The following is a 20364-nucleotide window of genomic DNA, read 5'->3' as shown; positions in this document are numbered from 1 at the left end:
TTGATCCAAATAACAAAGAGGCTCATCAAAGAGAAAGCTGTTTGGTCTGATGATTCGGTCATTTATTCGCACAACAATCAATCAGAGTTTCATTGGGAGTACAACATTAACAGAGTTAATGCCTGACTAGTCAGTAGCAAGTCCTATTGAGTTCAATGGGACTTGCTCTGAGGTAAGTGCATTTCAGATTACGACTGAAAAAACTGTCCTGGAGTCTGATCTGCAGAATCTCTTTTTTAATTATTCTGACCTGAGCAAAAATTTCCAGAATCACATACCCAATTGGGTTAGCGTGAATTTTGGCACTGTGGTTAATTTAAATGTGGCAGTCACATGTGATGTTCTGAACATTGTGGGGAATTAGCAGTGCATGCTGGTCACTCCTGTTCTCACTCCACACACCACATTAAACCAAACCAAACCATGGTTTAGTGTGAATGAGCAAATGTGTAGGTTTCCAGAGCAAAGATTGCAGCTGCTGCACTCCTCCCCCAGTCCTGCTGCTGCTGTGCTACTCAGGGCTAAACCATGGTTTGGCTTCACATTGTGTTTGAATCCAGGCTCATGGTTTGTGTTGCTCCAGGCAAAGTATGAATTGTAACCAAGGTTTGTTCCTGGTTCACTGGTCTGTTAGACCAACCATGACTCTGGGTTCACACGTAATGCTAAGCCAAATATTGGCTTAGTCTTGGGCGGCAATGGATCAGCTGGACTGAAGGAGGAGCACAGCAACTGTGTGGTGTAATGGTTAGGTGTTTGACTGGAATTTGGGAGAACAGAGTTCATAACCCCAATCATCTATGGGCTAGTCACCATCTCTTAGCCTAACCCAGGCATCCCAAAACTTCGGCCCTCCAGATGTTTTGGACTACAATTCCCATCATCCCTGACCACTGGTCCTCTTAGCTAGGGATCATGGGAGTTGTAGGCCAAAACATCTGGTGGGCCACAGATTGGGGATGCCTGGCCTAACCTATCTCAATGGATTGTTGTGAGGATAATATGGTGTTCCTTGAGTTCCTTAGATGAAAGGTGGAATATACAAGCATAAAATGGGACATGGGTGGCGCTGTGGTCTAAACCACTGAGTCTCTTGAGCTTGCTGATCAGAAGGTCAGTGGTTCGAATCCTAGCAATGGGGTGAGTTCCCGTTGCTCTGTCCCAGCTTCTGCCAACCAAGCAGTTCGAAAGCACATCAGTGCACGTAGATAAATAGGTACCACTGTGGTAGGAAGGTAAACGGCGTTTTCGTGCACTCTGGCTTCTGTCACAGTGTTCCATTGCTCCAGAAGCAGTTTAGTCATGCTGGCCACGTGACCCCGAAAGCTGTCCCTCGGCCTGAAAGTGAGAAGAGTGCCACAACCCCTTAGTCGCCTTTGACTGGACTTAACCATCCAGGGGTCCTTTACCTTTACAAGCATTAAAAAAAAACCCTGCATGTTTGCTTACTCATGCTATGCCATACTTCGGCTCAGTGTTATGTGCAAATTAAGCTGTTGAGTCTATGTACACTAATTCAGTGGGTGAATTATGAATGAATTTATTATTAGTGTTTGCATCCACCTTCCCCAATCAAAATTCAAAGCCACAAGCTTCAAAAGAGATTGAACCCTGCCTCCTCCCGCTTGCTTTTATTGGTTTACTGTTAAACAAAACCCATGAAAAAGGCTGAGGCTAAAGCAGACTGAAGCAGTGAGGTGGAGCAGGGCTTCTCCCCTCTGCTTGTCTGCACACAGCCTGCAGCTTCCATTTTTATTATGTTGGTGTAGAAATTATAGCTTTGTGTTAAAGGGGGGGTGTCATTTTTTTTCTCTTGTCCATGTGAGTTGTCTTTTCTCACACAGCATGTGCCACATGCCTGTGCTAGTAAACAAGAAGAGGCAGTAAAGGAAAGAGAATGGCTTGTCTCCTCTTACTCCCCCCCCCTGCAGTTAAAGACTTCTCCACATAACATGTTGCTCTTTCATTCCCCAGCACCTCTTGTCGACTCTGGTGCCGGGCACAGCAGTTCAGCCATGTTGATGCTGCTGTCGGTGGTCTTCGTGGGCTTGGCCGTTTTTTTAATCTACAAGTTTAAAAGGTATGTTGCTGCTCCTCTGTGATTTACAGAAAATCTGCCTGAAGATGAACTTTCAGAACCTGGATTTCAAAGACGTTTTAAGGCTTATGGCTTGAGGGGAAAGGGGGGAGGGAGGACAGGACATTCCTACAAGGTGTGGATGCGAGAAATCAAGATGTGTGTTGTGGGCATAACTGTCTACAGAGCCGTGTGTGCTCAGAATGGATGAGTTTCACGCAGCATCCTCTCAAACTGGGGAAATAGGATGAAGCACATTCTCGCCTAACTTCTGAGGCTTTTCTCAGCGTAACTACTTCCACTCAGTTCTTATTCCAGTCACATGTGCTGCGCAGCAGGATAGGAAATACCTTGTCCAAATCAGAATGGTGATACCTCCAAGGTGGGCAGGCACCTTTGCAAAACTCCCCTTTGGAGAAGCGGTATGAGAACAGGACACCTCAGCAGGGGCGGAGCTAGGGGGCATAGGGCGAGTGACAGTCAGCGCCCCACCCAGCGACTCCCAAGGCGAGCCCCACCAGCCTCCCGATAAAAAGCCCGCTCGGCACGGCGCGGCAGTAGGCTATCTACCTGGAGCCTGGACACTCCGTTTAGGCTCCATTTAGAAGTCGCGGTGGGGGGGCACGATCCCCCTCTACGTAGCACAAATGCGTCGTTATGTAGCGACACCCCCCCCCAGGTGCATGGCAATTTGCTGCTGGGTGTCGCGGCAGCTCACCACGCCGCTGCATCTCAGTATGTGGGAGGTGGGGTTAAGAAGCAAGGGACAAGGGGCCGCCATTTCACATGGAACGACACCTTCGCTGTATATGACAGTGCAAGTGATTACATTAAAGGGGCTCCACATATTCAGGGGGCCAGCGAGCCATGACAGTCTCTTCCCACCCCTTTGGATGTCACGCAAGCTAACTAGTTCCACTGGATGCCACGAGTTGAGAAGGGGCACCAGCAGGTAAACTTGTCACATGAGGGTATGCATAGGTTTCCCCATGTCCTAGATTCTTGCACAAGCTCCAGGACACATGGAAGCCTACAGGCAGAGACTTCTAAGCATGTTTGATTCACTTCTGTGCAAGTTCATCCTCAATGCACGGGCGGCAGAGCTAGTTGACCCAAACAACATGAGGGGTGGGGCGAATAGCATAGACCCCAGTGTCTATTCAGTGCATGGTAGGGGGCTTAAAATGCATGGTAAGTGATAAGGTCTTGTTTCCTAACCCTTGCATTTTAGGCAGCTCTTATCTGCTATGTCTCTGTCCCTGTCTTTAGGGTACTTATTTTTATTGTGCTGCTAATTATTTAATTTATTTAGCATTTTCAGAATGTTGTAAGGCACCTTGAACACTGTCTCTACAGCAACAGATGGGACATAAACATTTGTCTTTCTTTTTTTGAAGTTCTGCTTGGTGAATACAGTGGTGCCTCGCTAGACGAATGCCCTGTAAGACGAATTTTCCGCTATACGAATAGGTTTTGCGATCGGAGGTTGCCTCGCAAAATGATGAGATTTTTTATGGCCACCGCTTCGTCTTGCGAAATGTGGTTATAAAAACCTCCGATTGCAAAACCTAGGGGCATTCGTCTAGCAAAGGGGAATGAGCTGCAACACAGGAAGAAGGCAAAGGAAGATCAGCTGATAGGCGCTGACAGCTGTCACCGCCTCTCAGCTGATCTTCCTTTTCCTTCTTCCTGCACTGCAGTTCGTTTCTGCTGGTCTCTGCCGGTGAGGGGCAACCGGCAGAGACCAGCGGAACACAAAGGGCTGTAGCGCGGGAAGAAGGGGGGAGAAGTGGAGGAACTGATCCGTTCCCCCACTTCTCCCCCCACTACCATGCCATGGACACCCGTCGGCTTTGTGCCAGGCGGCAGTTGGAGAAGGGGAGGAGCCGCTTATCCCGCCGCCACATGGCACACAGCTGCTTCCCTTGGCAGCCTCCGTCTGAAGCCAGGCAGCGAAACCGGCTTTGTGCCAGGCGACGGCGGGAGAAGCAGAGGAACCGCTTCTCCCGGCACAAAGCGGTGGCTGCTGCCGAGGGAAGGCGGCTTTGGCTTGGCGGCAGCGGGAAGAAGGGAGGAATTCCTCCCCTTCATCCCGCCGCCGCCAAGCCAGTCAGCAGCGGGGGCTTTTCGCAGTTTGCGTTCCCCCAAGGGGGAGGAAAACGATGAAAAGCCACCTCCCGCACCGCACTTTGGCTGGGGGACTGGCTGGGCGACAGCGGGAAGAAGGGGAGGAATTCCTCCCCTTCTTCCCGCTGTCGCCCAGCCAGTCCCCAAGCCGAAGGCAGTGACCTACAGGGGCTGTTCGTCATTTGCCTCCCCCTCGGGGGAACGCAAACTGCGAAAAGCCCCCGCTGCTGACTGCCTTCTCGGGGAAGGCAAGCAGGCGGGCTACGTGTCCCCCGCTTGCCTTCCCTGAGAAAGCTGGGGCGCCTGGGGCTGCCTCCACTGCGCCTGTCACCTGCTGAGCGGCTTCAGGCCGCTGTCTTGAGGCACGCGCGTGCCTCTGGAGAGCGGCCTAAAGCCACTCAACAGCTGACAGGCGGCGGCGACCGGAGGCTAAGCACACCTCCCCGGGCAAAGAGACCCGCGTCCATGGCAGCGGGTCTCTTTGCCCGGGGTGCGCTCAGCCGCTGCTGTCGCTTCACCCCCTCACAGCAAAGAGACCCGCCCGGCGCCCCTACGATCCCCCACTGTGTGTCAGGCGGGATGGGGGGGAGGCAGGACCTTCTTCCCGCTGTCGCCCAGCCAGTCCCCCAGCTGAAGGCAGTCAGCAGCGGGGGCTTTTCGCCGTTTGCATTCCCCCAAGAGGGAGAAAAGCCCCCTGCCGCGCCGCACTTCGGCTCGGACTGGCTTGGCAGCAGCGGGAAGAAGGGGAGGAATTTGGCTCCCTCCCCCGATGCGCTTCGGCTCGGGGAAGCAGGCAGGGAGATGGCAACCGTCCGGGAAGCTGCGGGCTGTTGCCGTCTCCCTGCCTGCTTCTCCGAGCCGTAGCGCATCAGGGGACAGATCCGAAGATCGGTGGGCGCTGTTTGCCGGGGTTGACAAGCCCCGGCAAGCGGCACCCTCCGATCTTCGTGTGACAGGCGGTGGGGAAGGCAGGCAGGCAAGAGAGCAAGCGCCTGCCTGCCTTCCCCGCCGCCAGTCCCCCGGAGCCCATAGGAACGCATTGATTAAGTTTCAATGCATTCCTATGGGAAACCGGGACTCGCTAGACGAAGAATTCGTTACACGAATTGACCCGTGGAACGAATTAATTCCGTCTAGCGAGGCACCACTGTACAGAAAACCTTTGTTGGTTGTTGGGTATAATCACTTACTGCTTTCTCCATTGCCGTTTAACCCTTCTAACTCTCCAGAGCTTCCAGTCATGTCAAGTTGTCATCCAGGATACAAAGCCTGATGTATTTTTAACCAGATTGCTGGTTCCAGTACAGTGATAGTAAGAATATGTATCCACCTATAGTCCCATCGGTGACATTAGTTATGTGTGCATCCACTGGTCTTCCTTCTGAAATGATACAAGGGTCAATACAGCTGACTGTTTTTTACATAGAGATCTATGTCACTGGGTCATTGTGGGACTGAGTGATCTAAAAATGTACAATTTTTCCTTGCTGGAAGAATTGCATACCAACTCTAGGGTTGTCATCTCAGGAAGCAGCTTGTCTAAAGAGACCAGCATCATTTCAGTCCTTAATATGCCCCTTTCCAGATGTCTGATTGTGTAAAGATTATATAATTGTCTTCATTGTGCTTCAATGGAATGCTGCAACTTCACCAATGAATTTTGGGAGCTAGATCTACAACATTTATATGTATAAACACATCTAACCAGTGTCATTTACTGACCCTAATCTACTATTGCTTAGCAACTTTTTTATATATGAAAGGCATTTTTTGCTATAAGTAGGTTGCAATACTGGGTTATTCTATTGATGATCATTCATTCTAACTGTATTGTTTTCTAGTCAGTGGCTCACTGTTGGATTTTCTTTACCTAAATATCAGCTCTAAACAGAAGTAAACTTGCTTAGGGTTCCCAGCCCCAGTATCCTCCTGCATGTCACCTACTGTATTTTTCACTCCATGGGATGCACTTTCCCCCTTCTAAACAGGAAGGGAAAATCCCTGTGCATCTTATGGAGCAAAGTCCCTACCTCCTCCACTCACAAGAGCAGGCATCGGGGTGCTGCGCCTCTCCCAATGCCTGTTCTTGCAAGAGGTGGGTGGCAGTGGAGGGACAAGGACGAGCGGAGAGAAAGCCCTGCCCCTCCCTCCCTGCTCCGTGAAGCATCTTCCTCCCCCCTTCGCCGCTGCCGCTTTCAAATGCCTGCTTTTATGAGCAGTGGAGGGGGGAGAGGTTTGATGGGCAGCAGGGAAGGAGGGGCAGGCAGCAGCTGCTCCTTCCCTGCTCCCCGCCCCCTTCGTCGGTCTGGTCCCTCCGCCGCCGCTGCCTCCTCTGCTCCCCCTCCAGTGCCCCCCTCCCAGCCTTTTAGAGGAGGAAAACCAGGAAAAATTTTTTTCTTGTTTCCCTCTTCTAAAAACAAGGTATGTCCTATGGTCAGGTGCATCCTATGGAGCAAAAAGTGCGGTATCAGGTAGTCAAAGATGCTGGTACCCAGGAGCATCTGCTTCAATGGAAAATGTACACATGCAGCAGCTCTGTCCAACTCCCTGCGTTTCTGCCACATTTGAAGAAATGAGGTTACTAATTGGAATCATTGCCATTTTTTATCTTGATTATTATATATGTCATGAATGACAGGCACAGAAAATGCAGATAATAAACTTGAGAGTCTTATATTCTGTATTGCCTTCTATCAATTCATTTTATACGCCACAACGTGCTATTTTATGGCACCAAAATGTGCAAAGTGTCTTTAAAGTAGGCGATTCATATTTGATCTGATTTGCAAGGAGGGAACTAATGCTGAGATTAGTTGGTCAATCACTGATCTGCAGTTTGATTAATCCAGATATCCCAGATACATGTTCAACATGCAATTCTCCAGATCCCCAAAAGGGACTTCATCAAAGATTTCATTACAAGATAATTGTCACCATTTAGGGCATAGCAATAGCAGCAGCCCAAAGAATGGTTACCTGTAAAAATCCAGGATAACCTGTACTGACATAGCTACAAAAGCATCTTGGATGGTGTAGGCTGGTTTTACTATGCTGTGTGAAATGGTCAGTCTCACAAGTGCTAGTTTTATACTTGTTCAAGCCAAGAAGCAGAAATGTCTCTAGAATGGCATGAAGTTCTGCATTCTCAGACCTACTCGGTCACCTTTCTATGAACCTAGATGGACAGGAGAGGAACAAAACCCAACTTACCTGGGGATAAATCTTTCCAGGACCAAATTAAGGCTGGGTAAAATCTGTCCATCAATGCAAATTCTGAATTTGCATGGTTGGAAACACAATTTAAAAGGACAATAACCATGTCAGCTTTCACATGAGGTATGGCTTGTTTTAAAGAATCCCCAAGGAAACAATGAACTCTACTAACCTCCTTTAGTGGAAGTTCTGATGTGGAACACGGCTTCTTGGTTGGAATGTTTTCAAGCTTTCCACCTGCCCTTGATGTGGTATCCCCTTGCACTGTCAATGGATAAAGGGAAATTTCAGGACTGGACATTGGAGTGGATATTCTGTAATTCTAACAGACTGGAAGTGATCGAGCAGAAGAAAAGTCACAAAGTACCATGCATAAACTGCCATCAACCTTTGGTCCCACAAGTGTTCCATAGGGACTGCATCAAAAATTGTACACATGTAGCACTCTCCCACAACAAATAAAAATGGGGGAGGGGATAGTGGTCATATCAGAAGAAAATGCATATAAGCATTATATAAATATATGATCCCTTGCTTTGAAAAGATAGCATTTTCATGGAGCACCTTCCAGTCTTCCTATATCCTCTGCATTTTTCCATTTGCTTCACATCAAAGTTTCCTGCCTCTCTGAAGAACAGATGAGCGCTGCCAGTGCTGGCATGAGCCCCCTGGGAATTTAACAATAAAGCTACATCAGTGCAGGAGATGAGTTTAAATTAGAGATGCCAGGTGCAAGCCCAGATGGGCTCTGTTAACTTTATGGCCTTCATGTCGGGGAGGGACTGCCTCTCTGTAAGCGGCATATTCACATCTCCACCTGCTGCAGCTTTTCCCCCTCACCCCATCCTGCTCTTACAACTGCTCAAGAGTGGGTGCAGAACCCCACCTATCCCAGCACACAGAGAGATAGAAAGTGGACAGGCACCCTGAATGAAGCGGAAGGGGAGGGACTTGACATTAAAGAGAGGAATTCCTTCCTGCCAAAGCTGGCAGGAACTAAAACGAGGACCTGCAGAGTTTGAGAGATATTTTTATTTAACAAAATTTGTATGCTGCTTGATTGCAGTAAAATCTCTAAGCGGTTTGTTGGGCAATAGAAACCCCACCTCTTGGAATTGTTTGTGCTTGGGGTTACTGATAAAGGGCCTAGGGATGCTGCTGTAAATGCAATATGCAACCCGTGGTCTGCAGTTGCACACCATGCATTCTGCAAACTGAGGTCTGAGCAAGCTCAAATGACCAGGCTGTTCAAGAACAGCCGAAGCTGCCATTGCTGAATAAAGCTAGTGCTAAGGAAAACTAGTATCACAACTGAAACTAGGTATTTACAAGACTGAGCAATACAGTTGCCTTATGAGCTGCTGGCTTAAAAAACCTATTGAATTTATAAAGTGGGATGCAGAAGTTTAAATAAATAGAAGGACCTCTCCAAATTGAATGAATGGGCAGTAAAGTGCCAAGTGGACTACAATATAAGCAAGTGCAATGTGAAGAATGTCAAGGCAAAATAATAATAATAATTTCACATATACACTTATGAGGTATGAACTGGCAGTGATAAAACATTGGTGTGGTAGTAGAGAGCTTTGTGAAGAGATCAACCCAGTGTGCAACAGCTGTGTAAAAAGGCAAATTCCATTCTAGGGATAATTGGGAGTGGAATTGGAAACTGCCAGTATCATAATGTTGTTAAAGAAATCTGAATGGAGCAGAATCTTTAAAGATTCAAGACAGAAAAAAGAAAGTACTTCTTCATGCAGCAAATAGTTAAACTATGGAACCTGCTCCCCTAGGAGACAGTGATTGCCACCAATGTAGATTGATTTCAAACAGGATTAGACAAATTCCTGGTGGAAAAGGCTATCAATGACAACTAGCCATGATAGTAATGTTCTACCTCCACTATCAGAAGCATCATCCTCTCAATACCAGTTGTTGGAAATCACAGGTGAGCAGAGTGCTCTTAGACCAGGGCCAGCCCACCCATGAGGCAAGGTGAGGCAACTGCCTCAGGCGGCAAGTTGCAGAGGGGCAACAGATCCGGCATCCATGGAACATATTGCCTGCTGCTGGAGCTGCAGCACACTCCCTGAAGGCCAGATCTGTCTTCTCAGCAGCCGCCCCCCCCCCAACTCCGCCATGCTGCCTCTACAGTGGCCTCTTGGCAAATAGGAGGCACTGCTGGTCTCCTCCTACCCTTAGAGAGTCAATGTGCCAAAATGTCTTGTGCTCATGTCCAGCTTGCAGGCTTTCCACAGGCATCTGGTGACCCCTGTGACAACAAGATGCTGGACAAGATGGGCCACTATCCAGCAGGCTTGTCTTATGCTCTTAAAATAACATATGCAGTTCAAACAATTAAGACAGGTTCACTTATTACTTAAAAAAAAACCACCCAAACTAGATTCTATGCTATGCGTTATTGTTTTTTAATATACCTGTTTCTGAGCAGAAGAAACCAAGAAACAGCAACAGAAATAACTCTTAGTACCTAGGCAGGAGCATAGAGCAAAGGAGACAAGGAGACAAGAGCTTTAACTTGCCTGAGATACTGTTCTTGGGTCTCACTGGTTTCTTGATGGGATCCTTACTGCATCTTCAATCAACTCACAGCTCGCTCCCCCTCTGCCTAAAAGAATGTAGCTGCTCCTAATAACAAATGGAAGATAAAATATTTAGTGCTGTCCCATTTTTCCGTCGGATCCAGAAGTCTATTAGCAATGTGTACTTTTGTGATTAGGTAGAATTGCTGCTAGAATGCAGAGCTTCAGTTTAGCAAAGGTAGGGAAAACATGTGTTTGCATGAATTTTTAATTTTGCAGATTGCTACAATTGGCACTCTGCTGGCACACACCCCAGCAGTTTATTAGGGGCCTGCGTGAAGCAAGGCGCTCGAGTGGCTCATTAGGCATTCACGTTGCAAACTGTCCTCCAGCCTTGGAAGCCTGGCTGTGTTGCACTACATGTGCACGTGGAGGAAATCCATTAGGAAATAAAAGATACTTTGCAGTGAAGGAAGTGTTGGTATGAGGAGGCTAATCTTGGTTTGTTTTTCTCCTTTACTAAAAGCAAGATGGAGATTTTGGTTTCCAGCAAATAAATAAATAAATATGCGTTTCTAGATTCTATTTTGTTCTTTCTGGTCAACAAGCACAGTACAGAAATGCTTCTATTTCTCTCTTAGGTACATTTTAGGTGCTCCAGTTCAATTCAGTAGATGTCAATGCTTCAGGCATTAACTACACGGACAGTAATAAACACTACATTAGAGATAGTGAAGGAAACTTTTGTTTGGTCCAGAAATAAATAAATAAATAAATATAATTTGTAGTCCACCCATCTGACTGTGTTGCCCCAGCCACTCTGGACGGCTTCCAGCATATAGAAAAACACAATAAAACATTAAACCTTAAAAAGCTTTCCTATACAGGGCTGCCTAAGTATTATATAATTACTCACCTCCTTAACATTTGATGCGAGGTAATTCCACAGGGCGGACCCCACCACTGTGAAGGCCCTCTGCCTGGTTCCCTGTAGCTTCACTTCTCGTAGTGTGGGAACTACCAGAAGGCCCTCGCTGCTGGAGCTCAGTGTCCGAGCTATACGATTTGGGTGGATACGCTCCTTTAGGTATACAGGGCTGAGGCCATTTAGGGCTTTAAAGGTCAGCACCAACAGGACTTTTCAAGGCAAGCAAACAAAAAAATCACCTTGAGGAGTTGTTCTTTGTACAGCCCCAAACTTAGCCACACATTGCAATGTGTAGCAGAAAACTTCGGAATTTGGAAACCGCTAGTATTTTAGTAAAACATTGTAATTTGTTTAAAAGAATAAAAGGAAAATTCCCTGAATACCTAGATTCAGGTTTGCAGCAAATACTCTCTGTTGACAGAGCCTCTACAGCAGGGATCCCCAAACTGCGGCCCTCCAGATGTTTTGGCCTACAACTCCCATGATCCCTGGCTAATAGGACCAGTGGTCGGGGAAGATGGGAATTGTAGTCCAAAACATCTGGAGGGCCAAAGTTTGGGGATGCCTGCTCTACAGAGATTTAAAAATCACAAAACAGGCAGCAAAGCATAGTGTGGTAATATAGGCTGTTAGATCTTTAAAATATCCCCTTCCAAGTTTCTTCCAAAGTTCCCCACTTCCCCTTAGCATAGAAGAAGGCTTCATGTTTGAAAAGGTAAAAATGGCTTACAAACTCTTCAAAGGTCAGATGTGATTTTCCATACAGCAGCCAGAAAACACAGGCAGTTTTAACTTAGGTTACAAAAAATGGTAAATGTTTGTCAATTATTTGTCTAGAAACACAAAAATGGCTTGCTAAAACTACACTGTCTAAGCTTGGAGAATCCAACCCAGACATCATTACTGGTCAGTTCACATGGTGCAAAAGAGGGAGCAAAAGGCTTTGATAGCCCTTCCTCCCAAAGTGAGGAGCTGTGACCTAGCTAAGTCTGGCAGAAGAGCTTACGCTGTGCATTAATTAGAGTTAAGCATATTGGTTATATAAGGCTGATTTATCCGACAGAAATTTTGCCATTGGTGCTGGATCAATATACAGCTGGCATTAAACTTTAAAAGCATTAAAACATAATGTTCCATGTCACTGTACGTCTTTGTCCTCCTAAACTGCTTTGCCTACGTGAGCTGGAGAGGGACTGGCCCCATTTGGATGCAAAGGTGTTGGTTTTATAAACTGATTTATGAAACCAGGAACAAGTATCAGACCTGCATGCTCCACCCTCATCTTCCGCTCTTCTTCTCCCTTTGTGTGCCAGCATCATGTGGAGATTCTGGTTTGTTATAAACCAGAATTTCCCACTATAGCCAAAATGGGAACTCTGCTTTAATGCTGGTCAACTAACCAGGATATTAAGTAATTGTTTATGAAGGTGGCAATAGAGTGTCTTAACCAGGCCACTGTCTGAAAGCTTAGATTGAGACTCAGGGGAAGGCAGTGTACTGCGAAACCTACACTCTCACTGGGTAAAGGTTCAGCCTAAATACTTATGCTCCTTAGTTACACACCCAAAGGAAGTTGGCATATATTTAGGTGTTGAGGCAAAGGGTCAAAATGAATGTGGACACATGGAGGTGAGCAGATTAGGCATTGGAAACAATGCATGGGCTTAGGGGTGAAGGGACACCTGCAATGTCTCAGAACTGGGCTGAAGTCACATGTGTATTGGGGAGAAAGGAGGAATGGCTAATGTTCATGCTTTATCTCAGCAAAAGTTTGCTTTGATGTATCCAGCACTGAAGACAGGGGAAATTGTTCTTGAATTCTCCTTTGATGCTACTTTCTGCTGCTCTGAGGTGCGCAGAGAATGGTACAAAGAGGTTTTATTCCATTCAGATAGATCACCATGCCTGGCATGGGGTCCTTTCATACGTACAGTAGGGGGGAAAAGTTTTCTGGCATGAGGGATCCACATACACTACTCCCTTTAATGAGCCCAGTACATCTCTGGGTATCTTTTCCATCTATTGTTTTGAAAATGTATCCATTCCAGTCTCCCCTGAAAGATGCTTTGATGAAAGCCTGAACCAAACTAGGATCTCAGAGTCTCGCTCTGAAATGGTGTGTGTATGTATATGCTTTTATCTGGCCCACCATTTCTTTTTTTTAATACTGCAGAGAAGGAAGCTTTCCCTGGATCTCTGACTAAGTTTAAAAGGCCCAACAGCCAGAACAGATGCTGAAAATAGAAAATAACCCAGGCAAGCTTTCCAAAGCAATGATGACACATTATATCAGCTATTACTGACCTAATTTAGATGTACAAAATCAGGCAAGCATGCACCAAAGCTAAATGAGCTTAGTTATTCGTTTGCAAGAGAACTGGGAGGATGTTGAAGGGCAGAAAGGATAAATCGTTACCAAAGGTATCAGACAAAGCCAGCCCAGAGAAAATAAGGTTAAGAAAGAATATGTTGTCCATCTCAAACACTCCCAGTTGTTTAAAAGGAAGCCAAAAGGAAAGGATCACTTGTGCACCCTGTCCACTGATAAAAAGAATCACAGCATTACACAAATATTTACTGTCTACAGTGAAAAATATGTCTCACAGTGGGAACAGACAGTCATCTCTGGACGTTGGTCCCATAGGGAGACATTCGGCATCACATATCTTCAAATGTTGATATTTTCTTCTCCGTGATGCTCCTAGATGCAGCAAAGTCAATTAATGGAAAATACTCACTTCACTAAACATTCACATTGTTCTGATGTGGTTCAGTGCACTTTTGCTTCCCTGTCTGCTGCTACTTCTCAGTGCCCCTCCTCCCGTCTTGTGTGTCATTAGCCATCACTACTGTTTAATCTTATTGGCTGAGATAACTCATAAGATTTGTTTCTTGGCAGCTGAGATGTCAGCTGTCAGCTGTGTCAGGGTCATCAGCAAAATCACAATTAATCCAGCCGCTGAATTAATACAAAAATGCTACAGTTAACCCAAGGAAACAGAGCCTGTTATCCTGGCTGTGGGTCTCCTCTCACAAAGGGTCTCAAGAGAGACAGAAACTCATCTATGACAGATCTTAGAGAAGCCACATTTCTTTATTTTGTTCTCTCCTCCCAAAAAGAATTACAGTTGGCTGCTACCATAGGATGAACCCCCTGACACAACCCAGGTTGTTGTTGTTTTCCAGCTGCTTGGGGAATTTCTGATCCCAATAGCTCAGGACCCCTCACTTCACCCCCAGTCTGGGGGGAAATAAACAAAGAGAGAAGCTTTCTATTTATTTCTCCATAAACCTTGTGAAATGCTCTTAAAACAGAATGGGTAGCTTTAGACCCATGTAGTCGAGCACATAGGAATTTCCAGTGGGAATTTCCAGAGATTGCCTTTTAAAATCAATGAAGCCAAGTGTAAAGGTACAAATAATTTGGGAAAGAAGACGAGGAGGAACTTGGCTAGTTACATGTTACCCGCTTGAATAGTATCTTAGGTTTCAGAGCATGTACAGTACTCCTTGCAGAAGAGATACCGGTATTCCGAGAGGGCACTTCTATTGTCACCTGGCCAGATGGTTCCAAGAAACAAAAACTGGGGAAACCCCACATTTTTGTGGGAAGTTGAGACCAGTAAAAGCCACTCCCCACGTTAGACAGTTTGCTCTTTCATCGAGGTAAGAGATATACTCTGATGTCAGGCATCTATCTGATCCAGTCAGAAATTATTTGAGGTGGGAGGGTGTGACAAATTGAAGCACTTTTAAAATGTTTATTTCTGTCCGGCTGGCAAAGAGTTAACCCACCTCCAGCCTGACTGGCATAGAACTCTGATGGGGGCGGGACTGTGCCCGGTTTGAAAGGAGGGAGTGTCGGTTTGGTCAGTGAGGAGGGAGAGGGAGGAAGGTGTGGTGTGATGTTATGTGGTGGCTTGTATGAAGACAGTTAAGAGGCTAGGACAACTTAAAGTTAAATGTTTGACTGAGTTTAGTTTGTACAACTGGAACAAAGCTAATTAATAAATGACACGTTAAAGAATCACTTATGTTTTTAACACAATAAAACTTCATCTCTGTTTTTGCCAACAAGAGGTCCGTCTGTATTTTTCCAGCGAGGTACCAGGACTCACAGCCGTGGTGACTCAAGAGAGGGCCAAACTCACCTCAGGCAGGGAGGTGGTGGTTTGTGTCCTGAAGTTACACGGAGGAGGCTTAGAAGGGTAACCTGAGGTGCCAAGAAGTTGCCAGAGTGCCTAGGGCAAACTTCTACAGTGGGGGAATCCAACTGAGGGAGACCCTTTACTGGAGGCAAAGGGGTTATTCCGTGGGACAGCCTAGAGTTTCTTAAGGTACCAGGTCACGCAAGCTGGAAGGCTCTCCTTACTAAGAAACCCATCAGTAAAAGGGGTTTATTTTTGAGGCGGCAGGAGAAGAGGGTGGGTGTTTTCCCCTCTGGATTCCTGTGTCGCAGTGATAGTAAGGTAGAGTGGGACCCGGGTCGTCACATTTTTGGTGGCAGCGTCGTGATCGAAATTCAAAGCTCACGCGCCTAGTTTGGTTTGAGTCTGTCAGGATTTTCCTGTGAGGAAAATGACTCACGTAAGAAAACCCAGAGAGGCAAAAGGAGATGAAAGAATGGAAGGGGCTGAGGGAAGCCCAGGTTCTGAGGTAGAAGTTATGAAACTACGAATTGAGATGGCCCGAATTGAAAGTGAGAGAGAAAAAGTTAGCATCTGAAAGTGAGAGGGAAAAAGCTAGAATTGAAGCTGAGGAGAGAATGCAGTCAGAGAGGATAAGGGCACAATTAGAACAGGACAGAATGAAGCTTGAAGAGATACGTTTGCGATCAGAATTAACTCGGAGTCCAGTTAATAATGATAGTACCGCAATTAATTTAAAAAGATTCCCCAAATTTGGAAAAGACGATAATGTCGAATCGTTTCTATTTACCTTCGAACGCGTTTGTGTGGAATTTCAAATACCTGAGGAGAACTGGATGCTTTATTTAAGACCTCAAATTTGTGGGATACTAAGTGAAATTTATGCTGACCTGAGGGAAGAAGAGCTGTCAAGTTACCAAGTATTTAAGCAAAGGGTCAGGGTTCGATGTGGACTCACGGCTGAACAAAGCAGAAAGGCTTTTCGTGAGGCAAAAAAGGAACATAAAGAGACTTATGCCCAACTAGCTAGCCGCTTAGATAAATTACTTGACAGATGGATTCAAGGGAGTGGAGTGAAGGCCTTTGATGAGTTAAAACAATTAATTTGTTTAGAACAATTTTTTAAGCAAATCCCTAGCAATTTACGTTGGTTCTTGAGGGATAACAAACTGAAAACTGTGGCAGAGGTTGCAGGGGTCTTAGATGAACTACAAGGAGATTTCAATGAAATAGCATTCCCAAAACACTCACAGAAGGGTAATCCATGGAGAAACAGAGAAAATAAAGACAGGCATGAAAATTTTCCTGTCAGGGAATCAGTTTCTGACAAGACAGGGTCTAAGAAAATCACTTGTTTTTTCTGTAATCGTGAGGGCCATGTACGTGCCAGGTGCCCCCTGCTGGTTAAGTCGCAAACTACACCTACTGCAGCTAAACAAGTAAAACTGGTAATGCAGTCACAGGAAAATAGCTCGCCTCAGACAGAAGGCTCAGAGAAATCAGACAGTCCAGCTGAGACTACTTCTAAGGTCTTACAGGTCTGGAGGGCTGAGCAGGAGTGCAACCAAGATTACATGGAGCCAATTGAATTAAATGGTCAGTTTTGTTTAGGTTTGAGGAACACAGGAGCAGAAGTCTCACTTGTTAAATCACAATTTGTTCCAAAGGAGCAGTACCTCAAGGGTCAGTCCTATAGTTTAAAAGGCATATGGGGCCCACATTTTGAAGTACCATTAGCTGAAGTTGATATTACCTACAAAGGATTTTGTGGCAAGTGGAGAGTAGGAATCCTAAATGAATTGGAGGTGCCCTTTTTAATAGGGAATGACCTAGCTAGTCAGAAGCACCGTATTCAAGTGATAACTAGGTCACAGTCTCAAGTCACTGAGAGTAATCCTCCTGCAGTTATAGAGTCACCCATAGATCCTAGTGAGGGTGAAGGGCTGATTAGCGTGCCAGTGGTCCAGGAGCACGGTGCCCAATTCTTGAGTGATCAAAAAGAGGATGAAACTATAAAAGAGCTGTGGGGTAAAGCACAAAGTCCTACTGCAGAAGTAACTGTGGAGAACCCCTGCTTATTTACCACCATTGAGGGAAGACTGTATAGAATTTCTAGGAGGAGGAAAACTGCTGCTGTTTGGGAAAGGAAGAAACAGTTAGTGTTGCCAAGAGCTTACCGGTTGCAAGTGCTACAAATGGCACACGACGCACCCTCAGCAGCGCATCTAGGCATTAGAAAGACTAGTGATAGAATCCAAGCAAGATTTTACTGGCCTGGGATGGGCAAAGACATCAAAGAGTATTGCAAGTCCTGTGTGATCTGCCAAAAAGCAGGCAAAAGAGCGGACAAAACGCGAGGCTTGTTACAGTCTATTCCCGTAATTACTGAGCCCTTTTCCAGAGTAGGAGTGGACATCCTCGGGCCTATCTCCAGAGTTACAAAAAGGGGGAATAAGTTTATTTTATGCCTCGTGGATTATGCTACGCGCTATCCAGAAGCAATACCTCTAAAGGACATTGACTCAAAGACTGTAGCAAAAGCCCTCATGTCGGTGTTCCTAAGGCTGGGATTCCCCAAAGAAATTATAACAGATTTAGGGACATCCTTCACGTCCAAGACCATGGAAGAGCTTTTAACTCTTTGTGGGATTAAGCATGTTAAAACTACGGCTTATCATCCACAGTCGAATGGCTTGACGGAGAAATTTAACTCAACCCTGAGCCGGATGCTAAAAACCTATTCCATCAATCATCCTAACGACTGGGATGAGAGGCTGCAACACTTCCTATTTGGTTATCGCGAAGTGCCGCAGGAGAGCACAGGGTTCAGTCCTTTTGAACTCCTATTTGGACGACAGCCACGAGGACCCCTAGACTTGATGAAAGCAGCGTGGTCGGGGGAGGAGCAGATCGACAGCCCTGATGTTGTGACGTGTCTACAGGAGCTACAGAGCAACCTTCAAGAGCTACGGAAGCAAGCTGCTCACAACTTGCAGCAGGCACAGCGTCGACAGAAGCAGTGGTATGATGCACACGCAAGAGACAGATCTTTCCAGCCCGGTGACAGTGTGCTCGTGTTAAGAACAAGACATCGAAAGAAGTTGGAGATGTCGCGGGACGGTCCCTTCAAAGTGGTCGAGAGGATATCAGCGGTGAACTATTTAGTAGAATTAGATGGGGAAGGGAACCGATGTAAAAATTTTCATGTAAACTTACTTAAGCCTTATTTTGACCGAAATAAGTTGGTGCTGCAAGTAAAGGGGAAGGTGACCCAAGGAATTCATTTAACTGGGTGGGGAGAGCTGAGTAAGGGCACAACTCTAGCAGAGGTGTCATTCGATGAAAGTCTGACCCCAGAGCAAAAGGAGCAGTTAAAATTAGTCCTTGCTCAGTTTGCTCAGATCTTCTCAAACATCCCAGGGAGGACCAGCCTAGCAACTCATGTAATAGACACAGGGTAAGCACATAAGTGGGAAGCAAAACATCATAGCGGACGCCTTATCCAGGTATTTTTGAGAGGTATAGGATGGTGCAAATTATTATATGAAACGGTGATAACCCTAGCAGAACATTTGTGCTTAGGCGTTATAATCTGACACATGCCAAACATGGTTTATCTGTGTACAAGTTTATGAGATGTTAATTTTGTTGACCTTGTAATATGAATGTTATAGAATGCATTGAAGTATTTTGGACCCCAAGCCCATTGCTTTGGCATTGCTCTAGTTAATTAAGAGCAAGCCGACGCAATGTCTTTGTGGTGGGGGGAGATATGTGACAAATTGAAGCACTTTTAAAATGTTTATTTCTGTCCGGCTGGCAAAGAGTTAACCCACCTCCAGCCTGACTGGCATAGAACTCTGATGGGGGCGGGACTGTGCCCGGTTTGAAAGGAGGGAGTGTCGGTTTGGTCAGTGAGGAGGGAGAGGGAGGAAGGTGTGGTGTGATGTTATGTGGTGGCTTGTATGAAGACAGTTAAGAGGCTAGGACAACTTAAAGTTAAATGTTTGACTGAGTTTAGTTTGTACAACTGGAACAAAGCTAATTAATAAATGACACGTTAAAGAATCACTTATGTTTTTAACACAATAAAACTTCATCTCTGTTTTTGCCAACAAGAGGTCCGTCTGTATTTTTCCAGCGAGGTACCAGGACTCACAGCCGTGGTGACTCAAGAGAGGGCCAAACTCACCTCAGGCAGGGAGGTGGTGGTTTGTGTCCTGAAGTTACACGGAGGAGGCTTAGAAGGGTAACCTGAGGTGCCAAGAAGTTGCCAGAGTGCCTAGGGCAAACTTCTACAGTGGGGGAATCCAACTGAGGGAGACCCTTTACTGGAGGCAAAGGGGTTATTCCGTGGGACAGCCTAGAGTTTCTTAAGGTACCAGGTCACGCAAGCTGGAAGGCTCTCCTTACTAAGAAACCCATCAGTAAAAGGGGTTTATTTTTGAGGCGGCAGGAGAAGAGGGTGGGTGTTTTCCCCTCTGGATTCCTGTGTCGCAGTGATAGTAAGGTAGAGTGGGACCCGGGTCGTCACAGAGGGCTAGACTGTGGTCAGCAGTCTGCAGAGAGTCAGGAGCTGGAAACAGAGCAGGGACAAAAAGAAATCAGGATGTGGGAATGGAGGACAAGCCACGAGACTGTTGGTCAATAGTTGGACTTTAAAATGGCACGAGGGGGTGTTTTACTGGATGCATCTCATGACATGGGAAAAGAAATCTCTTCTTCTCCTTTTTAGAAAATGGCCTTTCAGATTATGATGCAGAAATACTGGAAATCTAACTATAATATAAGCATTTGTTTGAACTTTTGCTATTTTTACTTGATGCTATTTTTATTAAATGTTATTTTTGTGATTGTAGGTTTTTAAAATTGTTTTTAATGTTGTATTTTAAATTGTTGTAAGCTGCTTTGGGACCTCAGGGTGACAGGCGGGTAATGGTAAAATAAGAATATAAATAAGAATATACCCCACTTCTTTGTTATCTTAATTGTGATAGAACAACATTTTTAGCTTTCAGCCTCCCAGATCTGGCTGCCTGGTGCACATTGTATGTATTGAATCTATGAACCACCTCTGGGTATAGGGCGATATATAAATTCTATTATAGTAATACCGTCTCAAATTTAATCTATTCCAGGAGTCCGTTCGATGAATTTAAACGGTCCTGAAATGGTTCTAAAACCAAGGCACGGCTTCCAATTGGCTGCAGGAGGTTCCTGCACTCAATTGGAAACCTCAGAAGCTGCATTGGACGTTCAGCTTCTGAAAAAATGTTCGCAAACTGGAACACTCACTTTGCGACGTTCAGGAGCCGATTTGTTTGAGAG

At 45.8% G+C, this 20364-nt stretch overlaps 1 protein-coding gene across 1 annotated transcript in view; it reads left to right on the top strand.

The window, feature by feature from the left end:
- Window positions 1–20364, top strand: part of SORCS3 (sortilin related VPS10 domain containing receptor 3) — a 415691-nt gene that overhangs the window by 393453 nt on the left and 1874 nt on the right. The window contains exon 25 of the mRNA XM_035133724.3: window positions 1975–2080. Coding sequence (XP_034989615.3) covers window positions 1975–2080 — 106 coding nt within the window. The remainder of the gene's footprint in view (window positions 1–1974; window positions 2081–20364) is intronic.

The sequence above is a fragment of the Zootoca vivipara genome, chromosome 5 (assembly GCF_965207765.1).
Source record: "Zootoca vivipara chromosome 5, rZooViv2.hap1.1, whole genome shotgun sequence".
NCBI classification, from domain to species: Eukaryota; Metazoa; Chordata; class Lepidosauria; order Squamata; family Lacertidae; genus Zootoca; species Zootoca vivipara.
The sequence above is the reverse complement of the archived record's forward strand: the minus strand, read 5'-3'. Positions and strand labels throughout refer to the sequence as shown.